This window comes from Rhamphochromis longiceps, linkage group LG23 (genome assembly GCF_057381845.1).
Source record: "Rhamphochromis longiceps isolate RC_006_pf linkage group LG23, R_longiceps_female_GT1.1, whole genome shotgun sequence".
In the NCBI taxonomy this organism is placed as follows: domain Eukaryota; kingdom Metazoa; phylum Chordata; class Actinopteri; order Cichliformes; family Cichlidae; genus Rhamphochromis; species Rhamphochromis longiceps.
The window spans coordinates 23,219,904-23,247,030 of NC_140578.1; the positions used below are offsets into that span (position 1 = coordinate 23,219,904).

The 27,127-nt window shown below is 41.6% G+C and overlaps 2 protein-coding genes across 2 annotated transcripts; one reads left to right on the forward strand and one right to left on the reverse strand.

The window, feature by feature from the left end:
• Positions 1–394: 394 nt before the first annotated feature.
• LOC146641959 (oxysterol-binding protein-related protein 11-like) lies at positions 395–17,113 on the reverse strand. Its single transcript, XM_085398299.1, has 13 exons — positions 16,717–17,113; positions 16,410–16,478; positions 16,041–16,216; positions 15,633–15,712; positions 12,649–12,834; positions 11,841–12,039; positions 10,139–10,284; positions 9,864–10,004; positions 7,213–7,675; positions 5,649–5,835; positions 4,694–4,876; positions 4,461–4,614; positions 395–4,100 (listed from the first exon to the last, which is right to left on the reverse strand). Exons 1-13 carry the CDS (start codon positions 16,830–16,832, stop codon positions 4,044–4,046), a joined length of 2,157 nt encoding a protein of 718 aa, XP_085254425.1. The 5' UTR covers positions 16,833–17,113; the 3' UTR covers positions 395–4,043.
• Positions 17,114–19,740: 2,627 nt separating this feature from the next.
• On the forward strand, positions 19,741–26,847 carry LOC146641960 (glycerol-3-phosphate dehydrogenase 1-like protein). Its single transcript, XM_085398828.1, has 8 exons — positions 19,741–20,171; positions 20,690–20,867; positions 22,605–22,745; positions 22,964–23,102; positions 23,249–23,361; positions 23,447–23,680; positions 25,625–25,731; positions 26,281–26,847. Exons 1-8 carry the CDS (start codon positions 20,131–20,133, stop codon positions 26,375–26,377), a joined length of 1,050 nt encoding a protein of 349 aa, XP_085254954.1. The 5' UTR covers positions 19,741–20,130; the 3' UTR covers positions 26,378–26,847.
• The last annotated feature ends 280 nt before the right edge of the window (positions 26,848–27,127 follow it).

A 27,127-nucleotide genomic window follows, 5' to 3' on the forward strand; every position in this document is an offset into this window, starting at 1 on the left:
GGGGCAGCCAATCACAAAACAGTTGGCTTAAAGGGAGAAAGAACAGCTCGTTTCAGGCAGGATCAACTGACGGGCTGCATAAAGGCCATGAATGTGATAAATATGGATTATTTTGAACAGTTAATCATGCAAAGCCACTCTAGTAGAGTCCAACAATGGAGCTGGATATGAGTGTAATAGAGCTCCCTTTAAGTTGATGTCCTGAGTAGAGTTGAAACTCCAAGCCAAAGGCTAAGCTGATGAGTTCCTAGACTTGATTTCACAGCATAGTACTGGTCATTTGTTAAAAGGGAAACTACTCTGGAGTTGTGCAGGTGTAGCTTCCAATATGTCTTAAAATCAGCCTTTTTCACATAAATAATAATGCTGATGAGTAGAGGAACCAGACACAGCATACAAGTGATACACCATTTATTAGATTATCTCACACATCCATTTTTCCCCATACCAGGTTTCCTTCAGTGCATTTCAGAGACCTGCAAGACAACCAGCAGAATCCAAAAACTAGGAGGATGTCAAAACCGTTAGTAAAAGTGCTCAGTCGAAGTCTCGACGTCAAGCATTGATTTAAAAAAAAAAAAAAGAAAAAGAAATCAAACACACGTTAACAATACATACATCATTGCATTGGTCAGATAAGTAGGTGATGAGTGTCGTGCTCCTTGCTGGACGGCACACGCACATGAAGAGTTTACATAAGGCACCGAGATTTGAAGGGGGTAGCTTATCAATGGCAGGGTGGCTTTCTGCTCTCAGAACGTGTTGCTTTAGCAGGGAGGCGATACATACAGGATATCATGTATACATCACAGCACGGTAGAGTGGAATCAAAGAGGAAAACAAACACTGATTGAACATGAAGTACTCAAAGTGACTCCAGAAATAAGAAGGGCAAGCTCGGGGATGGACACACATTTAAAGAAAATATTTATTTACATTACAAAAGGAAGCAAATTTGGTTAAAAGCTTTCACAACAGACATTAGGAAATTTAAGTGAGTTTGCAATCATGCTGCAGGACTTTTCCAAACACTGCAAAACCACAAAAAAAAAAAGGCAAAAGACATGAAGAGTGGCATAGCATTTTTTTTGTCCTTTTAAGAAGCATTCACCTGCAACTGAATCATTTAATTATTTAATAAAATTTGCTAATTTTCAGTCTACAACATGCTGTTCCAGCAACGTGAACTTGTCAAAAAAAACAAACAAAAACAAAACCCACATCAATATTAGCATTCAGCATTAAATTGAGAGCTGAAGCTTTGAAAGGAAACTTGTGTTTCTAAAGGAATTTATAGTGATCATCAACAAGGGCGTACACTGACTAAACTTGGCGTTAAATTCAGTGTACGTGTTGGCTGGTTACGTGCTCATTTAGCTCTTTTAAAACACTGTTTTTTGGTCTGACCTACTTACCTAAAACTCTGCATCATAGTTGCTCACGAATGCACTACTAAGCACTTACAATGGGGAGTGTCAATGTGCAAGTTTTGTTCTTTTAGTGGTCTGTCTTCTTGAGAATTATTTAGCTTGTAAAGTGCAATTGCTGAATAGTGCCACAAGGTGGTGCCTCCTTCTGCTGTACAGACCTGAGGGGTGTACTATGAAGCAAGATGAAAGGATAACAAGCTAAGTTTAGCCTAAAGTCAAAGTCTTCAGCATCACAAAGGTGTGTGTGTGCGGGGGGGTTCAAACTGGATAAATCACCATGGCAACTTATGCCAAACAACCTGGTGTGGAGCAGGTTATTTTCAGAGCAGCGCTAATCTTAGCTATTGGCTCATCTCAGCTATTAGCTAATGTCAGCGATGTGCTAATCTGTTGCCATTAATAACTGTTAAAATGAAAACGTGATAAAGTAGGGAAGAAAGAAATGAGAGAAACACCCTTCAGCCTTGCCAGGGGTTGATGTTGTGTGTCCACCAGAGGGCACTCTGCAACTTCCCGCTGGCAACGTATTGGAAGCCACAAACAATAACCAACTGATCCAAGCAGACTGTAACAGAGTAATCCATTACTTGTGACAATAAAACAAGATTATTTTTGAACTGCAATGCCCTTAGTAACGGCTAATAAACAATCATACATAAACATTAGGGAAATCTCAAGAAAAACTAACCAATATATCAGATTATTTAAGTCATGAAATCCAATAACGTTCGAAGGTTAACAAAGTTGATTAGTACAACAGATGATCTGTGAACGTGTTTTTAGGTTGTTGAACTTGCTTTGTTGTACACCCCTCTGGAAATGTACGGTTGATGTTAAGGAAACCTCGTGGCACAATGCATTACTGAGGAAATGTTGCACAAACACAGCACCCACTACTGGACACGGTAACTATTTGGAACTGTTGGAGAATTTTACCCATCACCAAACCCTAAGATAGATCTGCTTACAGCTTAAAGGGGAGCTTGAACTAAATTTTATGATTTAAACCCCCCCCCCAAAAAAAAAAAAAACCCCTAATAGAGTCATAGTGATGCCACCAAGGACATCTTAGGCTTCTTACGCACACCTGGAAACCCCAGGCAACCTCTCGTCACTGGGGGAGGGGGGCATATTTCCAAACTGCTTGGGGAGTGGTTCCCAGCAGTTGCAAGGTAAAACTGATCGCAAAGCGATATAGGGTGCTGCACCAATAACCTCTTTGTTATTGCTTCGGTGAAAGGTCGTGAGTAGTTGGTGCAAAGAAACGTTGGGTGTTATCCGAACAGTCTCCCAACTACTCTCTGAGCAGGAGTGAAACTACGAATTGAGAATGTGATGCAAACCGGAAATAGACACCGTTCAAATTCAAAGTAAAAGTACGCCTTATTACTGAAAACATGTTTTAAAGGACTCAACTTCCACCTTGAGGGTGAGCGGTCTCTATTACAGGCTTGTTTTGCACTCTTCATAGTTTCACTACTGCTCAGAGAGCCATTGCAAAGTGTTTGCAGACAAGTTGGTGTCTTCCAAGCAAACTATAAGCAACATGTTAGAAACTAAAGCAGTTCTAGTGCACCTTCTTTGCAACTGCCAGCACCACCTACCAACTGGTGGTTGCCATCAGGTTGCCAACCTGTCTCTAGGCCTATATGACTGGGGCCTTTCCTTCAGAGTGACAAGATAAATAAATGTATAAAATGAGAGTAAACACATTAAACGCAGTGCAGTCTACAGTAAACAGTGAGTGAATTCAGTGTTCAGTATTCAGATGCCGTTATTTTTTAATTTTTAGTACTTTTCTTTAAATCTGTCATTTTAAAGTACGTAAATTTCTGTAAGCACTGCTCAATGTGCTATTTTATGTATATACTCTGGGAAATTGCCCCGTTTAATAATTACTCTGGGAGGCATCCACTAAATGTTTCTGTACTGCTCAGATCAAAACACCACGAGTAAGTAAATACATCCAGTGACAGAGGATGTCACTTCTGTTTTATCAGCTCAAATACACAGATTCAGCTTTATGAGATGTATTCTCCAGTTACTTGGGGATTTTCTTTCCTATTTAAAGAAGATATTCACCAAAAGTCCCTTTATCCTCAGGTGAGACCACAGTTTAAAAAGAGGAGAAGAAGAAGAAACCATATCCAGGCGGATCATCCGAGTCCAAACAGAGTATCATTCATCAGATCATCTTAAGGCTGTGTAAATAGAGTACCATTACCTGTACAAGAATATGTTTTCATTGACATTAGATTATTTAAAAAAAAAAAAACCCTAATCTGCAGTACAAAAACTTGTACTCTTCCTGAACATCATGTGAGAGATTCGAGAACACCTTCGGTCATGCCGTCTCGGTCCTTCTCCCCCCTCAGCGTCGCATTCGTCTGTACGTCAGTGCAGGTCATGCTTGTCATTTCATAACCAACGGCCACATGCGTGTGCGCACACACACACACACACACACACACACACACACACACACACACACACACACACACACACACACACACACACACACACACACACACACACACACACACACACACACACACACACACACACTCCTGAATCTACAATATCAACATCCAAGATAGGAGAGGGCTGAAGAAACTAGGATTTGAATGTAGAGTTTTTCCAAAGTGGCTTGTGATAAACCCAACCTTCACCCTGCAGGAGGAGAGACGAGAGTCAGTGTGGCATCACGTATCAGTGATAATGAAGCGTCTGCAGTGAGATAGCATAATTGTTTACCCTGATAAAGTTAGACAAAACACCAGACTGTTAAGTTGAGGCTGCAAAGTATTTGATTTCAACATTTTTGCCAAACAATGGGCATCAAACTAATGTGTGGAAACTCCTCTGAGAAGTTTTTTTTTTTTTTTTTTTTTTAACTCATGCAATTCAAATATTTTGTGTATATAAGTTGTAAGATCTTCAATGTGGCAGTTATATGATTCAATATGACTTCCTATGCAGTAAATACCAGCTGCTGTATCAGCAGAAACCTAATAAATCACCACTGCTCACCTCTCTGTCAAAGTATCGGGTCCTCCAGGGGGTTTCTGTCTCGACACGGTGCCTCTCTTCTGTCCGCTGCCTCTCCTCGAGGACCGTCTTATGCTCAGTGGCTTTCTCGACGTCTTTCTGCCGTAAAGCCTCGGTCACGTGCTGCCACAGGCGCCTGCAAAGGATCGAAATGTTTCAGCAAACGCTATTAAATACACTGCAAGTTCGCTCCTTCAACTTCAATTTCATCTGACCTGGATTCAGTCGGTCCTTGCTTCTCTACTGGCCGCACGTGCTTCTTCGTCACAGGCAGCCTGGTGACGTCGACCACCCTCGTCTCTCCGTTAGTGAAGCTGAACTCCAAGACGCCGTTCCACTCGCCCTGTACGCGGCACACCACTGCATTGGTGGAGTTGTGCTTCACCTCTGCTGTTACCCTAAACGTGTGGTAGGAGGACCGAATTAATACAAACATGCAATTTTGAGGATTTGTTTAGATATAAACGCCCATCTTGGACACTTATTTTAAAGAGCTGCAGAACTGGCAATCAAAAACTCGTCTTACTGCCAACATCCCCAACTAGTCGCATCAGATGGCCGACCCTCCCAGAGTCTGGTTCTGCTGGAGGTTTCTGAATGTTAAAAGGGAGTTTTTCCTTCCCACTGTTGCCAAAACGCTTGGTCATGGGGTTATAGGATTATCTGTTTTCTTTGTATTACCGTAGGATCCTTACCTTACAACATAAAGCTCCTTGAGGGAACTGTTGTTGTGATTTGGTGCTATATAAATAAAACTGAATTAAATTGAATACTGTCATAGTATTGCTAGTAGTTCACCTGGTCACATAGTCAAGTTCGGTTCATTTAGAGAGCACATTTCATTGAATGAATGAAAGCATCGTCTCAATGACCAAATAAGGTCACCTCTGGGGGTTTTTCTGCTTTTCAGTTTGAAGTTAAACTTTTTTGTTTTCCAAGAAACGAAGCAGTAACTGCTTGGAAGTTGTTGCACTTTGGTGGTAAATAAAATTGAGCATCATCAGCATAACAACATAACTTTCTGAAAATGGATCCCAATGGGCAAAAAGGAACACAAGCTCATAATCTGATACGATTCAAACCACATATATTGATATAATGACAATCATTGCAACCACATTAAATACATTTCTTTTACTTCTTGTTGTGGATATAAAAACTAAGACTTACTTGTGTAATTTGCCTCCATAAAAGGGTTTAGTCTGGAAAGTAATGACTGCCGAGTAACCCGACTTGGCGCAGTTGATGGTGACTTTGCCGCCAAGTTCCACCCAGGGAACGGTGAGGATGGAGCGAGCATAGGCGCAGGGCAGCGTGAAGGTGTACTCCTCATCGTGCTCCAGCAAATACAGACAACCTGGAAGAATAAATACAGAAACAAGAGTTACAAGGTTTCTGCCAGTTGTAACAAAGAGATATGAGGGGTGTACTATGTAATGTATTACCCAGCAACAATAAATAAGAATACAGTCGAATCTTTCTTTTGTCTTTTTCCACCCTGTGGTATTAATAATGATAGAAATATCCAGGAAAATACTCAACCAAGTCTGAAATGTTAGTATTGCAACAGCCCTACCGCAGAAATGGTCAAAAGGAGCCTGCAGCCCAACAAGGATGACGGCAGGTTTAGGTCAAATGGTGATGGAAATGGTTTTAACTTTGTTCTTTTCAGCAGCTGGTTGACTGATAAACAACATCAAGAGCAGCTGGATCTCACAGCTCGGCTGTACCACCTAATTTTGATGCTGCCACCTGGTGACGGTAAACAGCAATGGCATGTAGACGACAGTCTGCAAAGCTGTGCACAGCCTCTGCACAATACTGACGCACAACCACGACACTTCCCTTATTTGTCTGTACTGGGTGACAGAGGAAATGACAGAGATGCTTCTGTGGTTGAGGCCCTACACAGTAAAGTACAAACATGTCCTGTCCTACATTTTTATTAACAAGGACAAGAGAGAAATACTTTTATTAAGAAATGCATTAATAGTCAAATGAGAATGTACACCAACTATGACACCTGATACACCAGAATTTAGTCCTAAATTAATTACACTGCTGCTTTTGGTAATAAGAGGGCTTTAAGATAAAACTAAAACCAAACTGAGGAGTAAGGGAGTTGGGGGCACCTCACTTCTATTGTCAGTTACAGCTGTGTATGGAAAGGCTTTTTTGGCACTGCGGCCTCGAGGTCTGAGGAGGAGGTGAGATAGCGACTTGCCAGCTCCACAGCACACATCATGATATTGTGCACGTGAGAAGAGAGCAGGTAACTTGCCAGAACTCAGCATGCTCCACCTGAGCCAAACAGATTACTTCCAGCAGTGAAAACACATCTGAGGCGGGCCATCTCTTGCTTTCTGCTACACGTGAGAAGTGAGAACTTTAGATAAGAAGCCAACCTGATTCTGCTGACGCCATCTCGAGTTCATGTGTGAAAACATCTAATGTTTCCAATGCAGCGCGCCCCTGAACTTTTTTAGACATCCAATCGAGGTGCAGGTGAGAATTAAAATGGGGAGAAGTCAGATCAGACAATAAATGCTCTACACTCTCTCTTTATTCAGCAAAGCCTGTGTGAATGAGAGTGTAGAGGAGCTAACCCCCCGCTGCACTCGCTGCTGGTGAGCGGGCCTCCTACATGTGCTCTATGTGTAAAAACAGCTCGTGTTTCCACTCCTGCTGCCAACCTCGCAGAACACAGTTTTTTTTAAAAATTGTGCTGCCTTACCTTCCCCCACCATCGATACCCCAATGGACATGCCCATGAACTTGCTCTTGGTCCACACATGTGTGTTCACACACATCCGCCTCTCCTGGCATTCGGCGTAGAAACCAGACACAGGGGGATGATGGGAAACCTGCTCCGCCACAAAGCGCACTTGGTAGGAGTCCTGGCTGGAAGCAGTGGGGTCGGGGCTTCCCTGTGAAGGCTCCTTGGAGGCGTCTGGTCTCTTGGGCACCTTCCAGGAGCAGTGGAAGGTCTCGCCAATGATGGGGTTGTAGGGTTTTTTGGCAATGGCGCCTTTGCGGCCCTCGTGGAAGGAGGTGAGGTAGTACTCCACAAACCGGACCATGCGGTCCTCCGGACTGCTGCCGTCTGTGATGGTCACAAAGAGATCCGGATGGGACATGAAGTCTGCGTACATCTCCAGCAGAGAGCGCTTCTCGAGAATGAAGGTGGGGAGGACCACCTACAAGTAAAATGGACAAGAGAAGAGATTTTAAATCACATCTTCTGGAACATACTGCATTAACAAACTGAGTCTGAGGATGCTTCTAAATTAGCTCAGGTTAGGCAGAAAAATATAGTGCAATGAGGAAGTGAAAAGACGTAGACAGGACGTGACCCTGCGGATCATGGGGTGTTTACTAGAGTTCCAGCTGAGGTAAGCCAGCGGACCCATGAGATAAATCAGAAACTCAAGAGCAGGATATCGAACTACGGGAACAAACTGACACTGAAAGATAAGAGTGTCAGCGTAAGCCTCGGGTCAGGGTGTTTAAGCACGTGTCCTTGACAACTAATTACCAAGAATGAGGAGCTTACTTCAACCATGACTCCTTATCCTGCCTCAAAATGTGGTTTTTAAACAGCTTCAATTACTTTCATGGGCGGCTTTAATTCGAATACAGCACTGTGCTACTAGATATCAGCCTCATCACAGGCTGATATTTAATAAGCATTTAACTGTGACAAATATCTGTTGCTGTCTGCATAGACAGAAATTCACATTTAACAATTACATTTTCATTGATCAGCCTTCCTGTTCTACAGGCCAGCTGAGTCGAGTCCCTTCGAGTTGTGCTCAATGACAGAGACTCATTCAGACTGATGGCGAAATGTTGGCAATCTGTCTGCATTTATAAATCAGACAGCAGTTATTTAAAGACCTTTGAAATCTCTCAGAGGGATTGCAGTCGGTCCAAGTCACACTGCAAAGGTGCAGGCGACCTGCGCAATCACTTTGTGATCAAACGTGGTCATGACTGTGCAACACCCTCAAGCTCTGGGCAACTGATTATCACCACAAGCTACAGTCAATTGCACAATGTGAAAAATTCAACTTAATCACCAGGCAGCCGCTGATTATTATTTTCTCTCTTTGGTGGATGTAAGGAGTTTGTCCTTTTCAGCCATTAGCTTGATCTGAATTGTCAAGCTAAGTGCGCCCAATGTTGGATAATGTGTTAGTTTGCTTAGCTAACATTATGTCTGGATGATGGTGCATGAGATGATCCCTTTTGTTCCTAGTATTCCAAGAGTATTTTAATTTATTTAACAAGATAAATATTTGTTGTCCCTGTATCGATACAATATCACAAAAATCACAAAAATATTGCGAAAAGATCTCAAAAAGCAACACATCAGGCCACGATCTAAAGAAACAGCTGAGAAACAAAGTCAGTCAAAGTCAGTTCTCATCCCAGGAAGGAATATTGTTCATCTGGATGTTGCTTTTTCACTGGGACAAATGTTTTGTCACTAGATCTGCAAAATGACCAAACTATAGGGATATAACTTTTTCCACATAGGACCAGGTAGGTCTGTGTTACTTTTTTGTTCCTTAATAAATGATTTAAAGAATTTAAAAGCTACATTTTGTATTTACTCAGATTATCTTTGTCTAATATTAAAATTTGTCTGATTTAAAACATGCAAGTCTGTCAAATATGCAAAAAAAGAAAAATCAGGAAGGTGGCAGATACTTTTTCACAACAGATGCAGGCAATAACCAACATGTCAGTGTTAAGCCATAGTTCTTTCTATTTTCTGTTAAACAGCTAAGTTACAAAGCACCAGTACACCAGTATCAGCGTCTTTGACCGTTACTGGACCATAAGGACTGATCAGGACACAATGACTGCAGTAAATGATGTTGATCTTTTTGTGTTACATTAGAAAAGTTTGCAGGGTTTGTTTTTTTTATAATGATGCATGAAAAGCACAGGAGGATTTATTTGAAAAAAAAAAAAAAACAACCTAAGAAGTGAAAGGCAGTGTTTCTGTGTAACAGTTGCTGAGTCAAGGCTGAAATACGTGTGGAACAATCTTACCACATACTTTTAACTGTGTATCAGTACACTGTTAAAAAATGGTTTATTTAGCTGCAGATGAACATGGTGTGAACTCCTCATTTTGGTTTATTCTTTACCAGAATTCTGTGAAATTGCATTCAAAACCAATCAGAAGGGAATCTTGGCAGCATTTCACGCCTCACTGTGACGCAATGTGCTTTGAACTCTGTGTTTATTGATACAAGAAACTCCTCTCGCTCCGGGAAAATCCTCCTCTGTTACAGCCAAGCGAGCCTTATCAAAGACCCGTTCGTGCTGGCGTCTCAGAGGGATTGTTTTTGCTGATATGGGAACTTGACCTACCCGCGTGAGGTCCATCCCCAGCTTCAGCTGCGACAGCAGGTGTAGGATGACACTCCGTTCCTCCTCCACGGCACCCAGGTCCTCCTCCTTGTCCGTAAAGGAGTCCTCCAATTCATCCTCTGCATCTATGTCTTCCTGTTCCTGTGAGGAGAGAGGAGGGAAGAAATTAAAGTTTTTTTGTATGACTGATTTTAAAACGAGGCAGTCTCACAGAGCATTAACAGAAAACTGCAACAAGCATGACACAGATAACCTCTCCCCTCTCCCAGTCTTACCCCGGAGAAGTTGCAGGACTCGGGGCTGCTGAGCTCCAAGCGGTTCCCCTCCAGCGGGCCCTCACCTGTTGCGAAGCTGCCCAGAGAGCTGCTGCCATTCTTCAGGATGTCGGGCAGTTTGGGCTCCAGCCACTCAATGGTGGGTCCTGCAGTGGACGGGGAGTGCACAGGTGCAGGTTCAGAGGTACTCATGGTCCTACCCCTCCCTCCCACCCGACCGAGGCCCCCCTACATGCACAGGTAGCGCTAAGCTCGGCCCACCATTTACCGCACGGCGCCCCGCAATCGCCTTGCAGCTGACCGGGCAGAGCTTCTGCTCCTCAGAGAGCTGCCGTCGACCAAAAGAGTGTAACCCAACTCCTCCGTGAAGACAGGTATCAGGATACTCTGGAAGCATCCCCCACCCCGATTGGCTAAACCCTCTCAGTATGGCATCCCCCCCCTCCGCCCCCTTTAAAAGTACGTATAGCAGAGGACAGATCTAATTCAAATTCACCTTGTGCGTCAGAAGACTTAATCTGATTGGCTGCTGTGGCGAGTCCGGCCTGATGAAATATACATCGAGTAACGAGATCTGCTGTGGAAAAAGTGGGACGAGTTTTCCGGCATTTTAACAAAAGATCAGCGAGTCTCCTCTCCTTCACCTTACTGTATGATTTTTAATGTGAAGCTTAAAAACAGAGCTGTCCTCGAGGTGCTGCGGATGGATATTTAACCATCTGAGATCCAATTACCAGCGAGACAGGTGGTACAAACGGGGACAGGTGACCCCATCAATAATGCAGAATAATTCCAGTGTCCGGCCAAACTAACCGCCTAGATTGGGTGCAGACACTGCATGAGCAAGACTATGATTTGTTCTTAGGATTGCGTGCCCAGTAGAGACATAAATATTTAACACCCACTTCCCAAACATCATGTATTTACTGAACTTAAAATTTAACTTGAGTTTATATAGAATTTATTTAACCCTTTATTGAACCCATGGTCAATTTTACTGGTAAATATAAAGGGTTGGTCAATAAAGGGATAAGATGGAGGTGGTGCAGAGGGACAGTGTTTGGGACGACTCAGTACCACAGTAGCAGGTGATTTTGACCATAAAGCACCACGAGGGACTCAAAATTACGTCAAAACTACAATTGACAGGTGGCCAGAGGTTCCTTCAAGTTGAACAGGTGTGTTTCCTTCCCATTGTCACCAAGGGCTTGCTTATAGGGGGTCATATGATTGTTGGGGGTTTGTGTACTATTGTAGAGTCTTTACACTACAAAATAAAGCCCCTTGAGACAAAGTTGGAATTTAGTGCTATATGAGTTCAACTAAATAAAGTTGCGTGTCCATGCTGCCTGAACACAATACAGCAATAGAAACCATGTCAAATGTGCAAACTGAGAAAGAAAATGTTTCTATGTTCTATGAATAAAATGCAGGTTTATGAGGTTTGCAGATCATTTTACAAGCCGTCCCACCTTTGTAAGTATTCTGTTTGTAGAAACTCGTGCTGGCCAAAAGCTCTCTGACTGCCAGCCTGGGTCCAGATGAACTAAACTGAGTTTGAGCTTTTAGTGTACCATCATTAATTAGCACACCCTTAACGTAATCCAGGTACTTTAACATATACAGTTCAACTTACGTGTTGTTACCTTTTGTGACAAACACAAAAGGTAACAACAACAACCCACCACATCCCTCCACGTACCTCCTAGGGAGCTTCTCTGTCGGGCCACCTGCTGCAGGTGGAGGATGTGCAGGCACTCATTGAGGCAGTTCATGGTGGCCATGGAAGTGGCCTTGAGCATCAGCAGGTCCTGGTCCAGGGGGGAAAGGCCAGGAGTCACAGGCAGGCCCTCAATGCCCTGCATCAGGTCTTTGTGCTGACCCTGGGCTTGGCTCATCATCTGGAAATACAAGGATGTCGTGGTTATTTTTAATAAGGGCAAAGCCTCACAGGACCGTGATTAACTACCTGTGCAGGCAGCTCTGCTGATTTTGACTCAGTGCCTTTGTTTAACTATCACGTTCTGATTAATTCAAGGGAAAAACATATTTACACCTTGCTGATTAGAACAAAAACCTGCTGTATCCCACTCAAGTTAAACAAACATGAGAGTGCCCCCTTGTGGACAATCTGCAGCATTAAACTGGCTCAGAGAGAGACTACTAAAGCTCATGACTAAACAAATCTCAGTGAGCTAAAGTCCTGCTCTAAAGCGCCTCTTAAATATTTCACATTCACCGCTGCGTGCCTTGTAGGAACTAAATGTTTCTTGTACTTTTTGCTTGTACTTGGCCTCGAGTTTAAACTTTAATGAAACATTGTAGTGAGTGCCAGCACTGCTTTCTGTCTGCTCATCTTGTCCAAACACGGCGCCTTCATCCAGTCTTTTTAATCATCATAAAATGTAGCACGCAACTAGCGTCCCTTGGGATTTAGCCCCCACTGTTTGTGTCTTGGCTAAAAGTTCCCCCCAATCGGTGAGTTATGACTTCTTCAGATCAAAGTGTACCTCTCTTGCGTCCATCAGGTGGTCGGGCAGCAGGGACCTCTTACTGGAGTAGGCCGACGAGCCTCTGACCTGCGACCAGCCAAACAAAGAGGCGGGGTTTTGGCTGTGCCGGCGCATGGACATCGGGGAGCTGCCGCTGCCCTGAGACGCCGTGGAGTAACTCCGGGACTTTGACGGAGGCTGACTCTGAGGAACGGAGACCAGCACAGTCATTACATTTATGGGTCAGCGCAGTGTTTCTAGCTATAAATGAGACGGGGTGTATTGCACTACCATATTGTTTTTTCAAAATAAAAGCTTTCAAAAACATTTTATAAGCAGTGTAAACTACTGATATTTATCAGGCTTTTTCATGGCCCCTGAACTCCATACTGTTTCCTCAATTTGTAAGCGTACGTAAACAAACAAAAAGTTGTTTTTTTTAAATGCCGGACTAACAGCACAAAACATGCTGAAAGTATATTATTTTATAAAACACTTTTTATTTTATTTTAGTAAAAGGGAAAAAATCCTGTTATGTTTTTGGGTTTGTTTTTTTTTTCATTTTTTTTTTGAATCTCCAAAACTGGCCTGAACCTTTGGTTCAGTTTTATTTATATAGTCAAATCAACAATTGCCTAAAGGTGCGTCATACTGTAAGGTAAAGACACAAAGAAATAATACAAAGAAAACAGAAAATCATATGACCCCTATGACCAACTTAAAAACTTAAAAGTCCAAACTTCTAATTTTTCAAAGCTGTCATTGGGCCTGGATCACCGTCTTTACCAGGCCAGCTCCGGCTCCCAGGCTCTGTGGTTTATAGCACTTAAAAACATTTTTCTTATATTTTTGCACATCTTTGCTCATTTTTCCTAAACTTGGCCACCTCCAGACCATTAAAATGGGCCACGGGCTGCACAGCAATCTGGAGATCAATATCCAGATCAATACTGCTGCTTGCTGCACTTACAAACAGGCTGGAAGCTGATATTTCTTTACATAAACACCGATACTGTTCTAACTCTGTTGGATTGCCTCCTTTGGCACATGTGAAAGGAAAACAGGAAACTGTCACATCCGCTCATGAGTCATAGATTTTGCTGAGGAAGTTTTTACAACACCCTAACAGTTTTAATACCAAAGTACTGTCCGGCTGTTTCACTGCTGCACATTTATTGACAGATCAGCAGCCATTTAAGGGCCTTTAGAGCCTAAAGGTGTGCAGCAGCATGGGTTTTCTGCTCCAAAAACCAAAAAAGACTAATGAAAGAGCATTGTGTCACTGCTCATCAGCACAGAAAAAAAATGATGATTTTGACTTTGACAATGATGTCAAAGATGGACTTTGAAGTAAAACATAGCTGTTCATGGTTTACAAGCCTTTAAAGACAGACAGGACTGACTGAGCTGCTGTCTCTGGAGTGCACATTTCACATCGGATGAGTTTTCCAGGTTTTTACTATAAACTTCTTTTTTTTTTAAAAAATCTGCAAATATGCTAATATGCAAATCTAGATAAAGATCCTGGACATGAAGGTAAAGTACAAAGCTTCATGCATCAAGGCAGCCATACGCCTTTAGCTTTTATTTTGTAAGCACACCGAGTTTTGAGCTTATGAAAATGTGTTTTCTGCACAGTCATCACTGCTCGCAGACACAAATATCTGCACAAACTGCTCACACAGCTGCAGACGCATTATCTGATAAGAGCTTACAAAGCAAACTTTAGCACGATTTCATGCCAGTCAGACTTCCTTCTCTTTCCTTGTTGCTTTAGTGGTGCTTCTGTGGGCTTACAACATTGTCACTTGTCTCTCTGCTTTCACGTGTTTCCTTACAGAAAAATGGTGGTGTGCCCGTCTACAAACTGCATGCAGCGATCACGACCCTTCTAATTTAGAATCGGTTAGATTTAGTAAGAAACACACAGATCGGCCATTACCTGAGCCATAAATCTGATGGCGATTTTAACTCATCCTTTCAAGGATAAGAATATTTCCACAGACATAATGAGTGCAATGAACTCATTGTTATGTTCAAGAAATCAGTTTGTGACATCGTGTGTTAATCTTCTCAAAGCAGCCATGAGTTGATGAGTACACTGTGGTTATAATTTTTGCTGCAACCAAATGTTGCAGCAAAAATTGAGACTCATCAGATCAGGCAATGTTTTTCCAGTCTTCTATTGTTCAATTTTGGCAAACATGCGTGAACCGCAACCTCAGTTGCCAACAGGACAAGAACCAGATGTGGTCTTCTGCTGCTGGTGAGATGCTCTTCTGCATACCTTGCTTGTAACAAGTGATTGTTTTGAGTTACTATTGTATTCCTATGAGCCTGAAGCAGTCGGGATATTTTCCCTCTCTGATCATTCTCTGTAAACCCAGGAATTGGCTGTATGGGAAAATCCCAGCAGATCAGTAGACCAACAAACCAAGCAACATTCAAAATCACTTAAATCACCTTCTTGCTGATGCTCAGTTTGAACCTCAGCAGGCCATCCTGACCATACTCTATGTGTCTAAATGCATTGAGCAGCTGTCATGTGATTGGCTAATAGGATACCTCTATTAACAAGCAGTCATCTGATATATGGGGTTTTCTCTGTATTATTGTGGAGTCTTTACGTCTGTGAAGGTTCTCAGTCTTCCAGGTCATCGTAGTCCAAGGAGCTTGGAAAGAAAAGCGTGGAGTCTTCACCTTACAATATAAAGTGCCTTGAGGTGACTGTTGTGGTTATTTGGTGCTACACAAACAAAATTGAATTGAACTGAACTACTGTGTCATTATATCCAACAAAAGTGTAACAGGCAGCCTGCCTCAACTGATTTTTATTTTTGACTTTTTTGTTTTTATCTTAATTATGCTTCTTCTTTTAAAGATAAATTTTTAAAACTATATATTCTTGACAGAAGAATGATCCAGTGTAAACCAACCATGGTACAAATTATGGTCATGTGCCTCTTTTCAGGTATAAACACACTCGGCACTGTCAGTCTTACCTTCCCCATGGCCTCTGTGTGGTGCTGCGTGCAGATCTGTAGCCTGCTGACCCAGTGCTGCCTCTCTTTGGCATCAGAGGCTGACACACACACACACAGACACACACAGACACACACACACACACAGGAGAAGAAGAACACAACCTTGTTACAGTAACTCTACAGTAATCATACTCAGCATTGATTCCTGTGTGCTTCTGCATCACCGGCAGCAGATAATGGAAAAACATCCAGATCAATACAGCAGGAACAAGATGGAAGTTAATGAGAGCAAGGCTGAGCTTTAAAACAAAGAAAAGAAAAAGTAGAATGGAGGCATCAATAAAAGGTGGAGAGCTCAGGAAGGAGCACAGAAGCACCAGCTAAAGCCAAATTAACTTAGAGCACTCATGGCTGCCAGATCCTCACCCCTGAGCTTGTACTGCTCCCCACTGATGGCATTGACAGTGAAGGTATGCGAGTCCTCATCACTCGGGGAAATGACGGCCCCCGCCAAAGGGAGCATGCCACGGGGCTTCTGTGGCCGTGACTGCTCATTGACAAAATACTCAAGCAGGCCCGCCTCGTTGTTCAAGACAAAGAACCTGAAATCAAACAACACTGGCTTAGTCTGCTGTCCATGATATGACTTTTTATCACAGTCACACCTTACATTTTTGTTTGGTAAGTTAGAAACACATAAACACACACACAAAGGTACTTTGTCCCTATAAAACTGTAAGGTCTTTAATGCTCATTGAGATGACTTATGTCACATGAAGTTGGGTCAGAACTCACCTGTACTGCCAGCCTGTCACCAGGTTGGTATATTTCATCAGGTAGCCATCAATATTCTCCATGTGATCGCTGGTATTATGGGGCAAAAGGAGACACTCATAAAATGATACAGGCAGTGAGCACACGCCCATAAACACAGCAAGGTAAATACACAATTCAATCACAGAGCATTCCTCTGACTCAGCTTGTATACCTGAGAACCAAATACACACTTAAACACTACTGAAAAAGAGTAGGTTGTTGTGCTGTCCGGGTCAACGAAGTGCTCCTGACAACACTAAATTAGCTGCTAGCGGAACAAACTAACCTGTACTGCCAGCTTTTGGCACTCGCTCTCCCCGAGCTCGGGGTCCTGTTCTGGGGATATACATCCAGCTTGCCTTCGTTTTCCGTGATTCGGATCGTCGTGGTTTCCCCTTGCATAGTCACTAGCAACGACACCTCCTCTGGACGCAGCTTGCTAGCGCTAAGCTAACCTGTAAAGCCAGCCAAGTCTACAGAGCTGATTTTTTTTAAAGGACGGAGTCTCTCTTACTGGGAGGTCATCGCTTAACGAAAAGCACCACCGAACAGGCTACACACGCTGGACTGACAACTGGCCGATGACAGCTGAAAAAACATGGTCTGATCTACTGGAACTGGGAGTAGCTAACAAACTGCTAGCTAGCCTGATATTTACTGGCTTCGGTTGGGGACACGGTCATGTGACTCACCTTACAGGAGCGTTTCCGCATTGAGATATATAAGATATATAAAAATATAATCATTTATGATAAACAAAAAATCCATCCAACCAAAAAAGAAAACAAACAATAACAACAAAAAAACGTAAAAGAGGCGTAAATGGTAAAAAAAAATTGAGGGGATTAAAAAGCCGCAATCTAAAACGGAAATAAATGTTTTACATAATAATTTTATAAAATATTATCAGATTTTGTGTATTAAGTAACAAGAAAGAACAACAAATAAATTAGTTTTTTGTTATTTTTATACTGACTGGTAAGTATTATCTGAAAGAAGGAATTATAACCTTAAAAACATTTATAATATATTTTTGCATTGTTGTAGGTGAAAAATAAAGTGAATAAATAATTACACAAATAGGCCACATATTATCCATATTTGTTCCCACTAATTTATTATTTGATATTTTTTGTATACGCTGAACATGTGCAGACAAGTACAACTTTAAAGATATTAAACAGATGCGTTTTGTGTGTATAAATATTTTGACAAATATGTAGTGATGGCCAAATGAAGCTTTCCGAAGCACTGAAGCTTGTATTGAAAAACGGTTCATTACTCGAAGCTTTTCAACACAGTCCTCTCCGGTGACATCTGGTGGTGAAAATTTTGAAGAGCAGCTTGAATCTGCAAAATAAAACGGACTGCTCAATTATCACTGCTCACTCAAGAGTGGCGTTCTCTCCGATATTGGGCCACCGTTCCGTTGCTTTGAACATGTAATTGGTTTTGTTTTCTCGATTGGGGGGCTGAAAAAAATGTAATGCGTATTTGCGTAATACATTTTGATCAATAAACTTTCCCTATTTAAACATGCACTATGGTGTGGCCTTTCTTTGCTCATAACTCCTTGATGTTGGTAAATACAATAAGTGAGCAATATATATAATATACATATGATAATGCACAGCACATTATGGAGTATGCCCCTGCTGTGAAGTCCTGCCTCCATCTACTTGTCATTTAATCACAGCTGGACAGGTTCATACAAAATATTAGATGAGGCCAATTGTCCTATACATATTTTTGACCTAGGGGTGGGATTGATTGTGAACTGGAAAGGGAAAATGCTTAGGAAGCTGAGTACGGCTGCATCGTCACTGATTTGTAGAATCATTTTGATTCGATACAGGATCCGATTCAATTTGATTGGAATCTGGAAAGTTTTGCCTCAGTCAGAAATATTACAATTCTGATCATTTAACAGTATATATCCATAATTTCGTATCTATTAAAAGAAAGCTGACACATATGAGACTTAATTAGAGATGTAAACAGAGAGTTATGAAACCTGCAGCTGCAGAAGCCAGCGAAAAAAAAGAGGCAAACACAGCGCGGACCCGACGACGCACCAAAATCGGATTCTGGCGCATCGGGTCCGCGCTCTGTGTTCACGTGTGTATGCAGAATCCGTAAACCCAGTTACTGTTTTAGCTGTTTGGTGTTTGACGACATGTTGTGAGGTTTAACCTGAGATGCTGGCGTTTCAGGCATAATAACGTTAATTTACAAATCGACACGGGATTTTAATGAATCAATATCACTTTATTCCATTTAGCATGGATTTTAATCAGAAAAGCGATAATCAAAACCCACCCCTAATCAAGAACTTGCAAAGTAAAAACATGCTCTATGTCAGGTAGCCCTTTTGTTATTTACAGTTAAAAAGAGGATTAGTGTTACTGTGCGCTGGCTGAGTCTGTTTCTTTTCTTAGAAATAGTTTCTCCTGCCCTGGAGAAAATCCACTTGCATGGAACAGAAGAGGCTGTGGAGTGCAGGAACTACACTGCAAGTTGGTAGATATGCAGGTATTCCTGGGTCCTGCAGACTATCACCTAAAAACAATAAACAAAATGATTTTCTAAACTGTAGCAATGTAATGTACGTATAGTGTCAAATACATTTTTGTAGTCTTCATTAGCTTTAATTCACATGGAAGTGTTCCTAAAGTCATATGCTGTCATGATATTTACATTATGAAAACATGATTTTGGACATTTCAGGTTTTTCACTTCGGCAGATAAAATGAATTGAGCAAAATCAACTCAAAATATTCCCACACGCCAGAACGTCCTCTCTTCCTCGCTGGCTCCATATCTGTCAGTGGAATGATCACCTCTTCGCTCTCTGTCACCCTCAACACACTCCACGAATCCCGTGGATGATTCACTTCCTTATATCCGTTTGAATCAGGTACCGAAGCAGTTACGTGCGTAATGAAGCTTCGGACGTCACTGGTCACGTGACTTTTGCCAAACGAAGCAAGCCTCGACACAGTGCTTCTGAACCAGTGTGTTGTTTTTTTCGATACACGCTCCGGAGCGCCAGCTTCAAGCGGGCCATCACTACAAATATGTAAAAATGTTTGATAGCCAGGAGTGTTCAATGATGGGCTGAATCATATTTATTTAAAAAGAAACGCGTTATTAATCTGCTTTGTTTTTAATGTTTTTCATACCTCGTTTTTAAATATAATGTATAAGCTAATTTACGTGTTAAATTAATTAGGGGTGTAGTGGTTTTGTTTTTTAAGCGGCATCCTTTGTTAGCAAGAGCTTTATTTTGAAAAGCCCAATGACCGGAAGCGCCTTTAAAATACGCTTTTGTTATCATGAGGTAGTAATGTGACTGGCGGTATCCCATATTTCCCGATAATATTAAATAATAACTGGCCTTTAAAACGTTCGCTTTAATATAGCGGACTTGTTGCTGTTGCATGCAGTCACCTTTAAACTCGAACCTGAATATGGGCTATGAAGCTTTCAAAAACAGTGGAGATGTCTAAACGGTGGAGATGCGTGGAGAAGGCTTTGCTGCTTATGAACTGCACATAATAAGAGGTGTAGCCGTGACAGTAAGGGCGTGGTAAGAGAGTAGCAGCGTTTTCAGGGCGTATAAGGAAGTTAAAGACTGGGGAGTAAAGGACAACAGGCTGTATTTGCAAAGCGCTCACTGTCGGAGTTTCTACTTTTAAAAATGCCCGGAAAGAAAGTTTGCATCGTTGGATCTGGAAACTGGTAACGTTTTTCTGTATCTTTTTGCCTCTTTTAGAAGTAGGAGTTCCCTTTTTTCAGCCAACTGAAAACTGATCGCTGATTTTGTCGTTTACTGGTTGCAAACCCGCTGTATTCATAATCTAATAGGCTTATCTTTACCTCTGTCCTGCACATCAGAAAGGAAGATCTGGAGCTGTTATTTACAGCCTTCCTCGATTGCTTCTAAAGAGCTGTTCGTGTAGTAGCATCCTGCTTTCTAAAATAAGGGTCTTGCAAAATAAAATCCATACACTCCTGTAGAGTACCTGTACGGAGTACCTGTGAGTACCTTTTGTGGTTCTAACTCTTGGGACTACAAAGAGTTCTCCCTTAAGGGCATGTTCCTGGAAGAAGTCCAATTCCAAGCCTAAGCATGCTTTTTTAGCCTTTTCAGGAACATGCCGTACTTTGTGTACTCACTTAATTCCCAGAGCTTCAACCTGTGGTTTTGGGTTAGGCTCAGTCCTGGCTCTCTAACCTGATCTTTGTCCCTCCCTCAGGGGTTCTGCCATTGCCAAAATTATCGGGCACAATGTCAAAGCTTCCAACCGCTTTGACCCAATGGTGAACATGTGGGTCTATGAAGAAATGATTGACGGGAAGAAATTGACAGAGATCATCAACACCGAGCATGAAAATGTCAAGTATCTACCAGGCCACAAGCTGCCCAAGAATGTGGTAAGTGCAACAGTTACAGAAGCATCATCTGTAGATTATGCAGTCCGGTTTGCTAATTACCGCAATCTTGAAGCACACGACATTGCACCGATAAGATTATTTAACTTTTTTAAAAGGAACAATGCAGTTTGACATGGTTCCAATACCATTGCTAATTTCCTGCCCTTGTCCCTTGTTGGTCTTTTACATTCACAATGCTCAAACAGCATAAAACTGCAATGCACTGTAATACACAGCGATACAATACATACACATACTGAAAAAATATAGCGTAAGAAAGATACATTAATAAATTAATACAATTAACCAACCTTTGACCTTTACTCTAAAAGATTTGATATCTGTAATCAAATTGATTTCAATTAGGAGTGTGTTTCATAGCTGCTGACCGTCCATATTTAGATCTGTGGTGTGGTATTTTACAGTTATGATTCACAATCCTCCTCTTACTGTTTTGTTATTGAATGCAACTAGAAAGACATCCTGGGGCCAGACTATTTATACACTCGAAAACTAATTTAAGAAAATACAAATGAGTGCATTATATTTCATTAAAATGTGAGAATAATGCCACCAAACTGGCTTTTGAGACATTATTTGCAGTCTTTGGTTGTATAAAGTTACCACATGCTTAATTATAGATCATTAAACTTGAGTTCAAACTGTCATAGAATATGAAAAATTAGAAAATATCATGGAATCTATAAATAACTAAGCTGCTGCAGTGGGTATGCAGTGTCATCTTTAAATAGTTCAGATTACGGTGCGCTCCTTAATAAGTTGGAGGTCAGAAATGTATTCTATGGAACACCCACCTTACTCGAACTTCCCACTCGGGAAGTCAGCGCAGACCAACATACCCAAAGTTACTAATCCAAGATGTTGGCACTGAACCTAAACTGTAGTAAAACTGTAAACTTTTAATCTGTGCTGTCACTGTTGTGTGTTTTTTGACTCACTCAGAGCACTTCTCAGGCTCTGTTTATGGCTGTGTGTTTTAAGTGCAAAAACATAAGAATTATGCTGAATTGCTAGTGATGTCTGAATAGCTCCACCTTGATAAGAATTTTTTTCAAACCTGTTCTTCCTGTTTTTTTGGTTTTTCTGGAACGTGCTAACTCAGGAGAGACATAATTCCCAAGTTCCAACATCAAGTTCCAAGTGGAACGCTGCATTAGTCATAATTATCTTTGCATTATTCCTTACATGCTTATTAAATATTTACCAACGTTAATGAAAAACGATATACCGCAGATACATACTGCCGTAAATTAGCATTAAACTAGTATATATATCAGTGTACAGTGATATATACGGTTGTGGTCAGAAGTTTACATCCACTCGTCATGGGCATGAATATCATGGTCATTTGGGGCTTTTAATGATTTCTCTGACCTGCCGTTTTTCCAGAGTGGATTGAGTGTACAGCATACATCTTTAATCACTTAAAAAAAAGAATTGGGTGAAAAGTTTGAATTTATTTGGATTTTATACAGGGTCTGTTAGTCATGATTGATCATTGGTGATCATGACTGGGCCTTGGCTTTGTTAAGAATTTGTACAACCCTCAGCAACACATATTAAAAGATTTAAGTGAATACATGTATATATTTAAGTCTGTATGTATACTTTTGATCCTGTGTGGGTTAGAGGAAATCCAAAATGAAGTGTCTTGCATACTGGCACTGTATGATTTGGTTCTGTATGAGGACTAACATGCTGTTGTCGGCTCACTAGGTGGCTGTTCCAGACATCACAGAAGCTGTTAAAGGAGCAAAGATCCTCGTCTTTGTAATCCCGCACCAATTCATTGGGAAACTCTGTGATCAGATGAAACCTCACATCGCAGAGGGAGCTATCGGGATATCACTCATCAAAGTAAGACCCTGTGACTGTTCATGTCACATTTTCTGCCAGCATAAAAGGGGAAACAGTATCCTAACCACAGCTTCTTATTTTTCTGCGGTCATGGCATCATGAGTTTTTTGTATATAATACAGAGACAATCACATCCTGTATGTGTCACCATCATCTCAAGGCCAAAAGCCCATTCAGGGTAGAGGTTATGTTTTAAATTGTTGATTATTGTCATCCAGGGCATTGATGAGGGACCGGAAGGACTGACGCTAATCTCAGACATCATCCGAGAGAAACTACAGATTGACGTCAGCGTCCTGATGGGAGCCAACATCGCCAGCGAGGTGGCGGATGAGAAGTTCTGTGAAACCACCATCGGTTAGATACTTTGTACAGCACATGTGTAGATAAGTTGCAGAGGAGGTTTTGTGGTGGTCAGACAAGCTAGTGCACAGTTACTTCCTGTTTTAAGTGTTGCTGGAGCAATTTAGCACTCTATGTTTAATAAACTTCATTCACTACAGGAGCAAGAAATGAGGCAAACGGCCACATCTTCAAAGAACTGATGCAGACTCCCAACTTTCGCATCGCTGTCGTGCGGGAGAGTGACACAGTGGAGCTCTGTGGAGCCTTAAAGGTAAACAGATGTTTCCATAGTCAAATTCTCCTTGTATAATGGAAAACCTTAAAATGTTTGCACCCTTCCCCTCATGCATTACTAGAATATTGTGGCGGTCGGCGCTGGATTCTGTGATGGCCTCGACTGTGGCGACAACACCAAAGCGGCGGTAATCAGGCTTGGCCTGATGGAAATGGTTGCCTTTGCCAAAATTTTCTGCAAAGGCTCAGTGAGCTCTACAACCTTCCTGGAAAGCTGCGGCGTGGCCGACCTTATCACCACTTGCTACGGAGGACGAAACCGGAAGGTCGCAGAGGCCTTCGTCAGAACGTCCAAGGTGAGTCAGAGAGGACAGTCCATCGCAATTATTGTTTTTCAAATAAGAGGAATATAAGTTACAAAAATCCAAATCCAAAGGGTAACTAAATGTTAATTATTACAATGTAAATCAAATATCTACTATTAGTATTAAGAGGAAAAAATCAAAGTTATTGAAGTGCACTACTGTGCAGTTTCAAAGGTCTTTTTTTATATAAACATTTAGCTTTAACTGTTCAGGAATTACAGCTTTTTTCTTTTTACACATAGTGCCGCATTTTCTGAGACTCAAAAGTAATTAAACAGTTGACTGTTGAGCAGTTTCAGAGACATGTGAGTGTTGTTCACATTTGCATTTCACTCAAACTCTCGATATAATGTTAAAACAGATACTAATGTAAATGAGGGAGGTCATCACTAACCTGGGAAAAAAAATCAGAGAGACAGCAAAAACTGTCGTAGTGTCCAAATCAACAATCTGGTTCAGCAACACCAAAAACCCTCAAAGCTCACAGAAGATAACTGAAGTGGATGATGACAGAATTATTTCCATCGTTGAGAAAAACATCTTAATGGCATCTAACTAAGTCAAGAACACTATAGAGGAGGTACTTATATCATTGTCAAAGTTTACAAGCAAAACGTGCCTTTATGAATCGAGATACAGAGAATTTACAGGTGGTTTGCACAAAGAACAATAAACCCAGATTAGACTTTGCCAGAAAACATCTTGAATAGCCCGCGCAGTTCTGGAAACTATGATGAACTTGTAGTAGAACAATAAAAAGAGAAAGGTGTGTATGATTAGAGAAGCAGCTCATGATCTGAAGAATACTACATCATCTATCAAACATTGTGGTGCTCATGGTGTGGTAAGGGCATGAACTGGTTCACTGGTGTTTATTGATGATGTGCCTACTGATAGAAGCGGCAGGATTAATTGTGAAGTGTACGAGGCTCTACTCCCTGCGAGGATACAACCAAATGCTGCAAAACTGTTCAACCCCAAGTTAAAACCCAAGAGTCTCACAGGCAAATAAATAGATCTTCAATAACCAAGTCAGTCACCTAATCTCAACTGAACCAAGCAGCCTTTCAGTTATTAAATACAAAACTGAGGGCAGAGAGACCCACAAACAACAGCAGCTGAAGGTGGGTGAAGTAAAGTTCTGGCAGAGCGTCTCGAGAGGAATTTCCAAGTATTAAAAACAATCCTTGTTGGTCCATGTTGGTTTCTACAATTGAGACTGAGCCTGTGAAAATCGGGGACTGTATTAAAAAGGAAAACAAAGTTTTGTTTTCTTTTAATGGCTGTTTTTTCTGAACATTTAATGCAAAAAAAACTTAAACCTCTTGAATTAAAGCTGGAAGTCTGGACTGATTCATTCAAAATCCACTGTTGAGGTGCACAGAGGCAAGACTACAAAAATTGCATCATTGTCCAAAAGGTCTATGGACCCAGCTGCACTTCATTTAACTCTTTCAGTCAGTCATGTTTTCCTTCAGACTTTAAATGGGGCTGCAGCATTTTTATCTTGAGGAAAAGTGGCCCCCGTTGGGTTTACTCTATGAATAATTGAAGTGTACACAGAGGTAGCGTGCACACGCTATCTTTGATTTGGGTCATGGACGCAGTGAAGGAAGAAGTTTAAGGGCTCTAACCAAATATTTGCTGGGCAGTCTTTATATCCCCCTCGCTCACAGCAGTGATCATCGCGGCTCAGTTCATCTCACTGTCGCCTTCTTAGTGACTTTTCTGCTAGATTTAGCTCCCTTTCAAAGCCCCTTAGAAGCAGTTTTGCTTGTCTGCTGCTTGCAGTGCTCACTCTCTGGAGACCAAAGAATGGTATCCGGGACAGCCCTGAAAAGCTTACTGCCATCAACACAATAGATCTCTATCTGTGTGTCCTTTTTGTCAACATACTTGGTTGCTCAGCCTACGCTTTTATGTTTGCTCATGCAGTCTATCGCTGAGCTGGAGGCAGAAATGCTCAATGGCCAGAAGCTCCAGGGTCCGCAGACCTCCGCGGAGGTCTACAAGATCTTAAAAAAGAGGGACATGGTCAACAAGTAAGTCCACTAATCCTTTTACGTACAGTTACGTCTTTGTTTTATTGTTTTATATTAGCAGAACCAGTTTCCAGTCTGCTGGGTACGCCTTCATTACATTAATGGTTCAAGTCGGGCTGAATATTTACTCTGGCTGTGCTCTTCGAAGATTGGGATCGAAGTTATAAATCACAATTATGTTCTTGAAGTTTTGGTATTACCGGCAGCATGAAATCTAAATGAAACTAATAAGAATTATCAGCATTCCTGCTATCTGTAATTACCTGCAAACTGCAGTATAAACAGCCATAGTCCACACAAGCGCACACACACACACACACACACACACAAGTGTTTTCACTTATATCGCCTGATTACACCTTTGATTAGACCAGCAGCTGTGGGCTCATTTTTATCTTGAACCTGTCTCGGACAATAAAGGATATTAAAATCATTTATTTTTTTATAGCCAGCAGCTTGTTTTGTTCCTGTTCCTTGACCTACAAACAGTTCATTTGCAGTGTCCTCACATCAACATGCAATAAACTTTGAGTCTCCTTCCTTCTGCAGGTTTCCTTTGTTCGCAGCCGTCTACCAGATCTGCTTTGAGGGCAGACAGGTGAAAGAGTTCATCACCTGTCTGCAGAACCACCCCGAGCACTTGTAAAGTAAACGGGGTCTGCAGACATGCTCACTGCTGCTCCTTCAGTAGAGATTTACTACCACTAGAGGGCGGAAGAGAATCATCAGAGAAACGCACAATTTAACAAAACGATGACAACCCAGGGCACTTCATATTATCTCCGTCAGTGTCATTTAATCATGGCTCTTGCACAATATTTTCGCAGCATTTTATTATAAGTTTTGGGTTTTGCTTTTTTGCTTTTTACCAATTTTGCTTTTTTTTTAAACGTTGTGTGGCGTTAATTTCATTTGAAACTGTGGCAGGGATAAACTACCATCAAAGGCAGACCACTCCATTTGTACTACTGCCAGAATCTGTCAGTAACTATTGTCGTATGTCACTACAGGAAGTATGTTTGTAACCTGAAAATCCAGCATATTCTTTTTTAACTCTGTATGTGGAGGTGGGTTTTTTTTTTTTTTTTTTTTTCAATAAAACCATTCATAACAAAACAGTCTTGTCATTTCTTGTTGAAATGGGAAGCTGGTATCCTGTCCTGTGTCTGCAGCTTTGTGACTGAGTGGTGTTTTAGATCCCACCGTCAGTCTGTGTTGGGCTGAAAGTGATTCCCAGGAGAGCTGCAGTAACCCAGTGTGAGAGAGCAGATTAAAGAACAAACGCCGTCCTTGTCCCTACATTTCAACCCTGTTATAGGGCAGACCGGTGAAACCTTTGATATTCTTTCAACTGTCTATCTCCATCTGCTTCCCATCCCTGTTTATCTCTGTAACA

Bases quoted from the DNA above. Each gene is read 5' to 3' on its own strand.
- LOC146641960 (XM_085398828.1), top strand. From the start codon at position 20,131: ATGCCCGGAAAGAAAGTTTGCATCGTTGGATCTGGAAACTG. The intron at 20,172-20,689 runs GTAACGTTTTTC...TCCCTCCCTCAG, and splicing joins ATCGTTGGATCTGGAAACTG to GGGTTCTGCCATTGCCAAAA. The intron at 23,362-23,446 runs GTAAACAGATGT...ATGCATTACTAG, and splicing joins AGCTCTGTGGAGCCTTAAAG to AATATTGTGGCGGTCGGCGC.
- LOC146641959 (XM_085398299.1), bottom strand. From the start codon at position 16,832: ATGCAAGGGGAAACCACGACGATCCGAATCACGGAAAACGAAGGCAAG. The intron at 16,217-16,409 runs GTGAGTTCTGAC...GTTTGATTTCAG, and splicing joins GTGACAGGCTGGCAGTACAG to GTTCTTTGTCTTGAACAACG. The intron at 10,005-10,138 runs GTAAGACTGGGA...CTCTCCTCACAG, and splicing joins AGTCCTGCAACTTCTCCGGG to GAACAGGAAGACATAGATGC.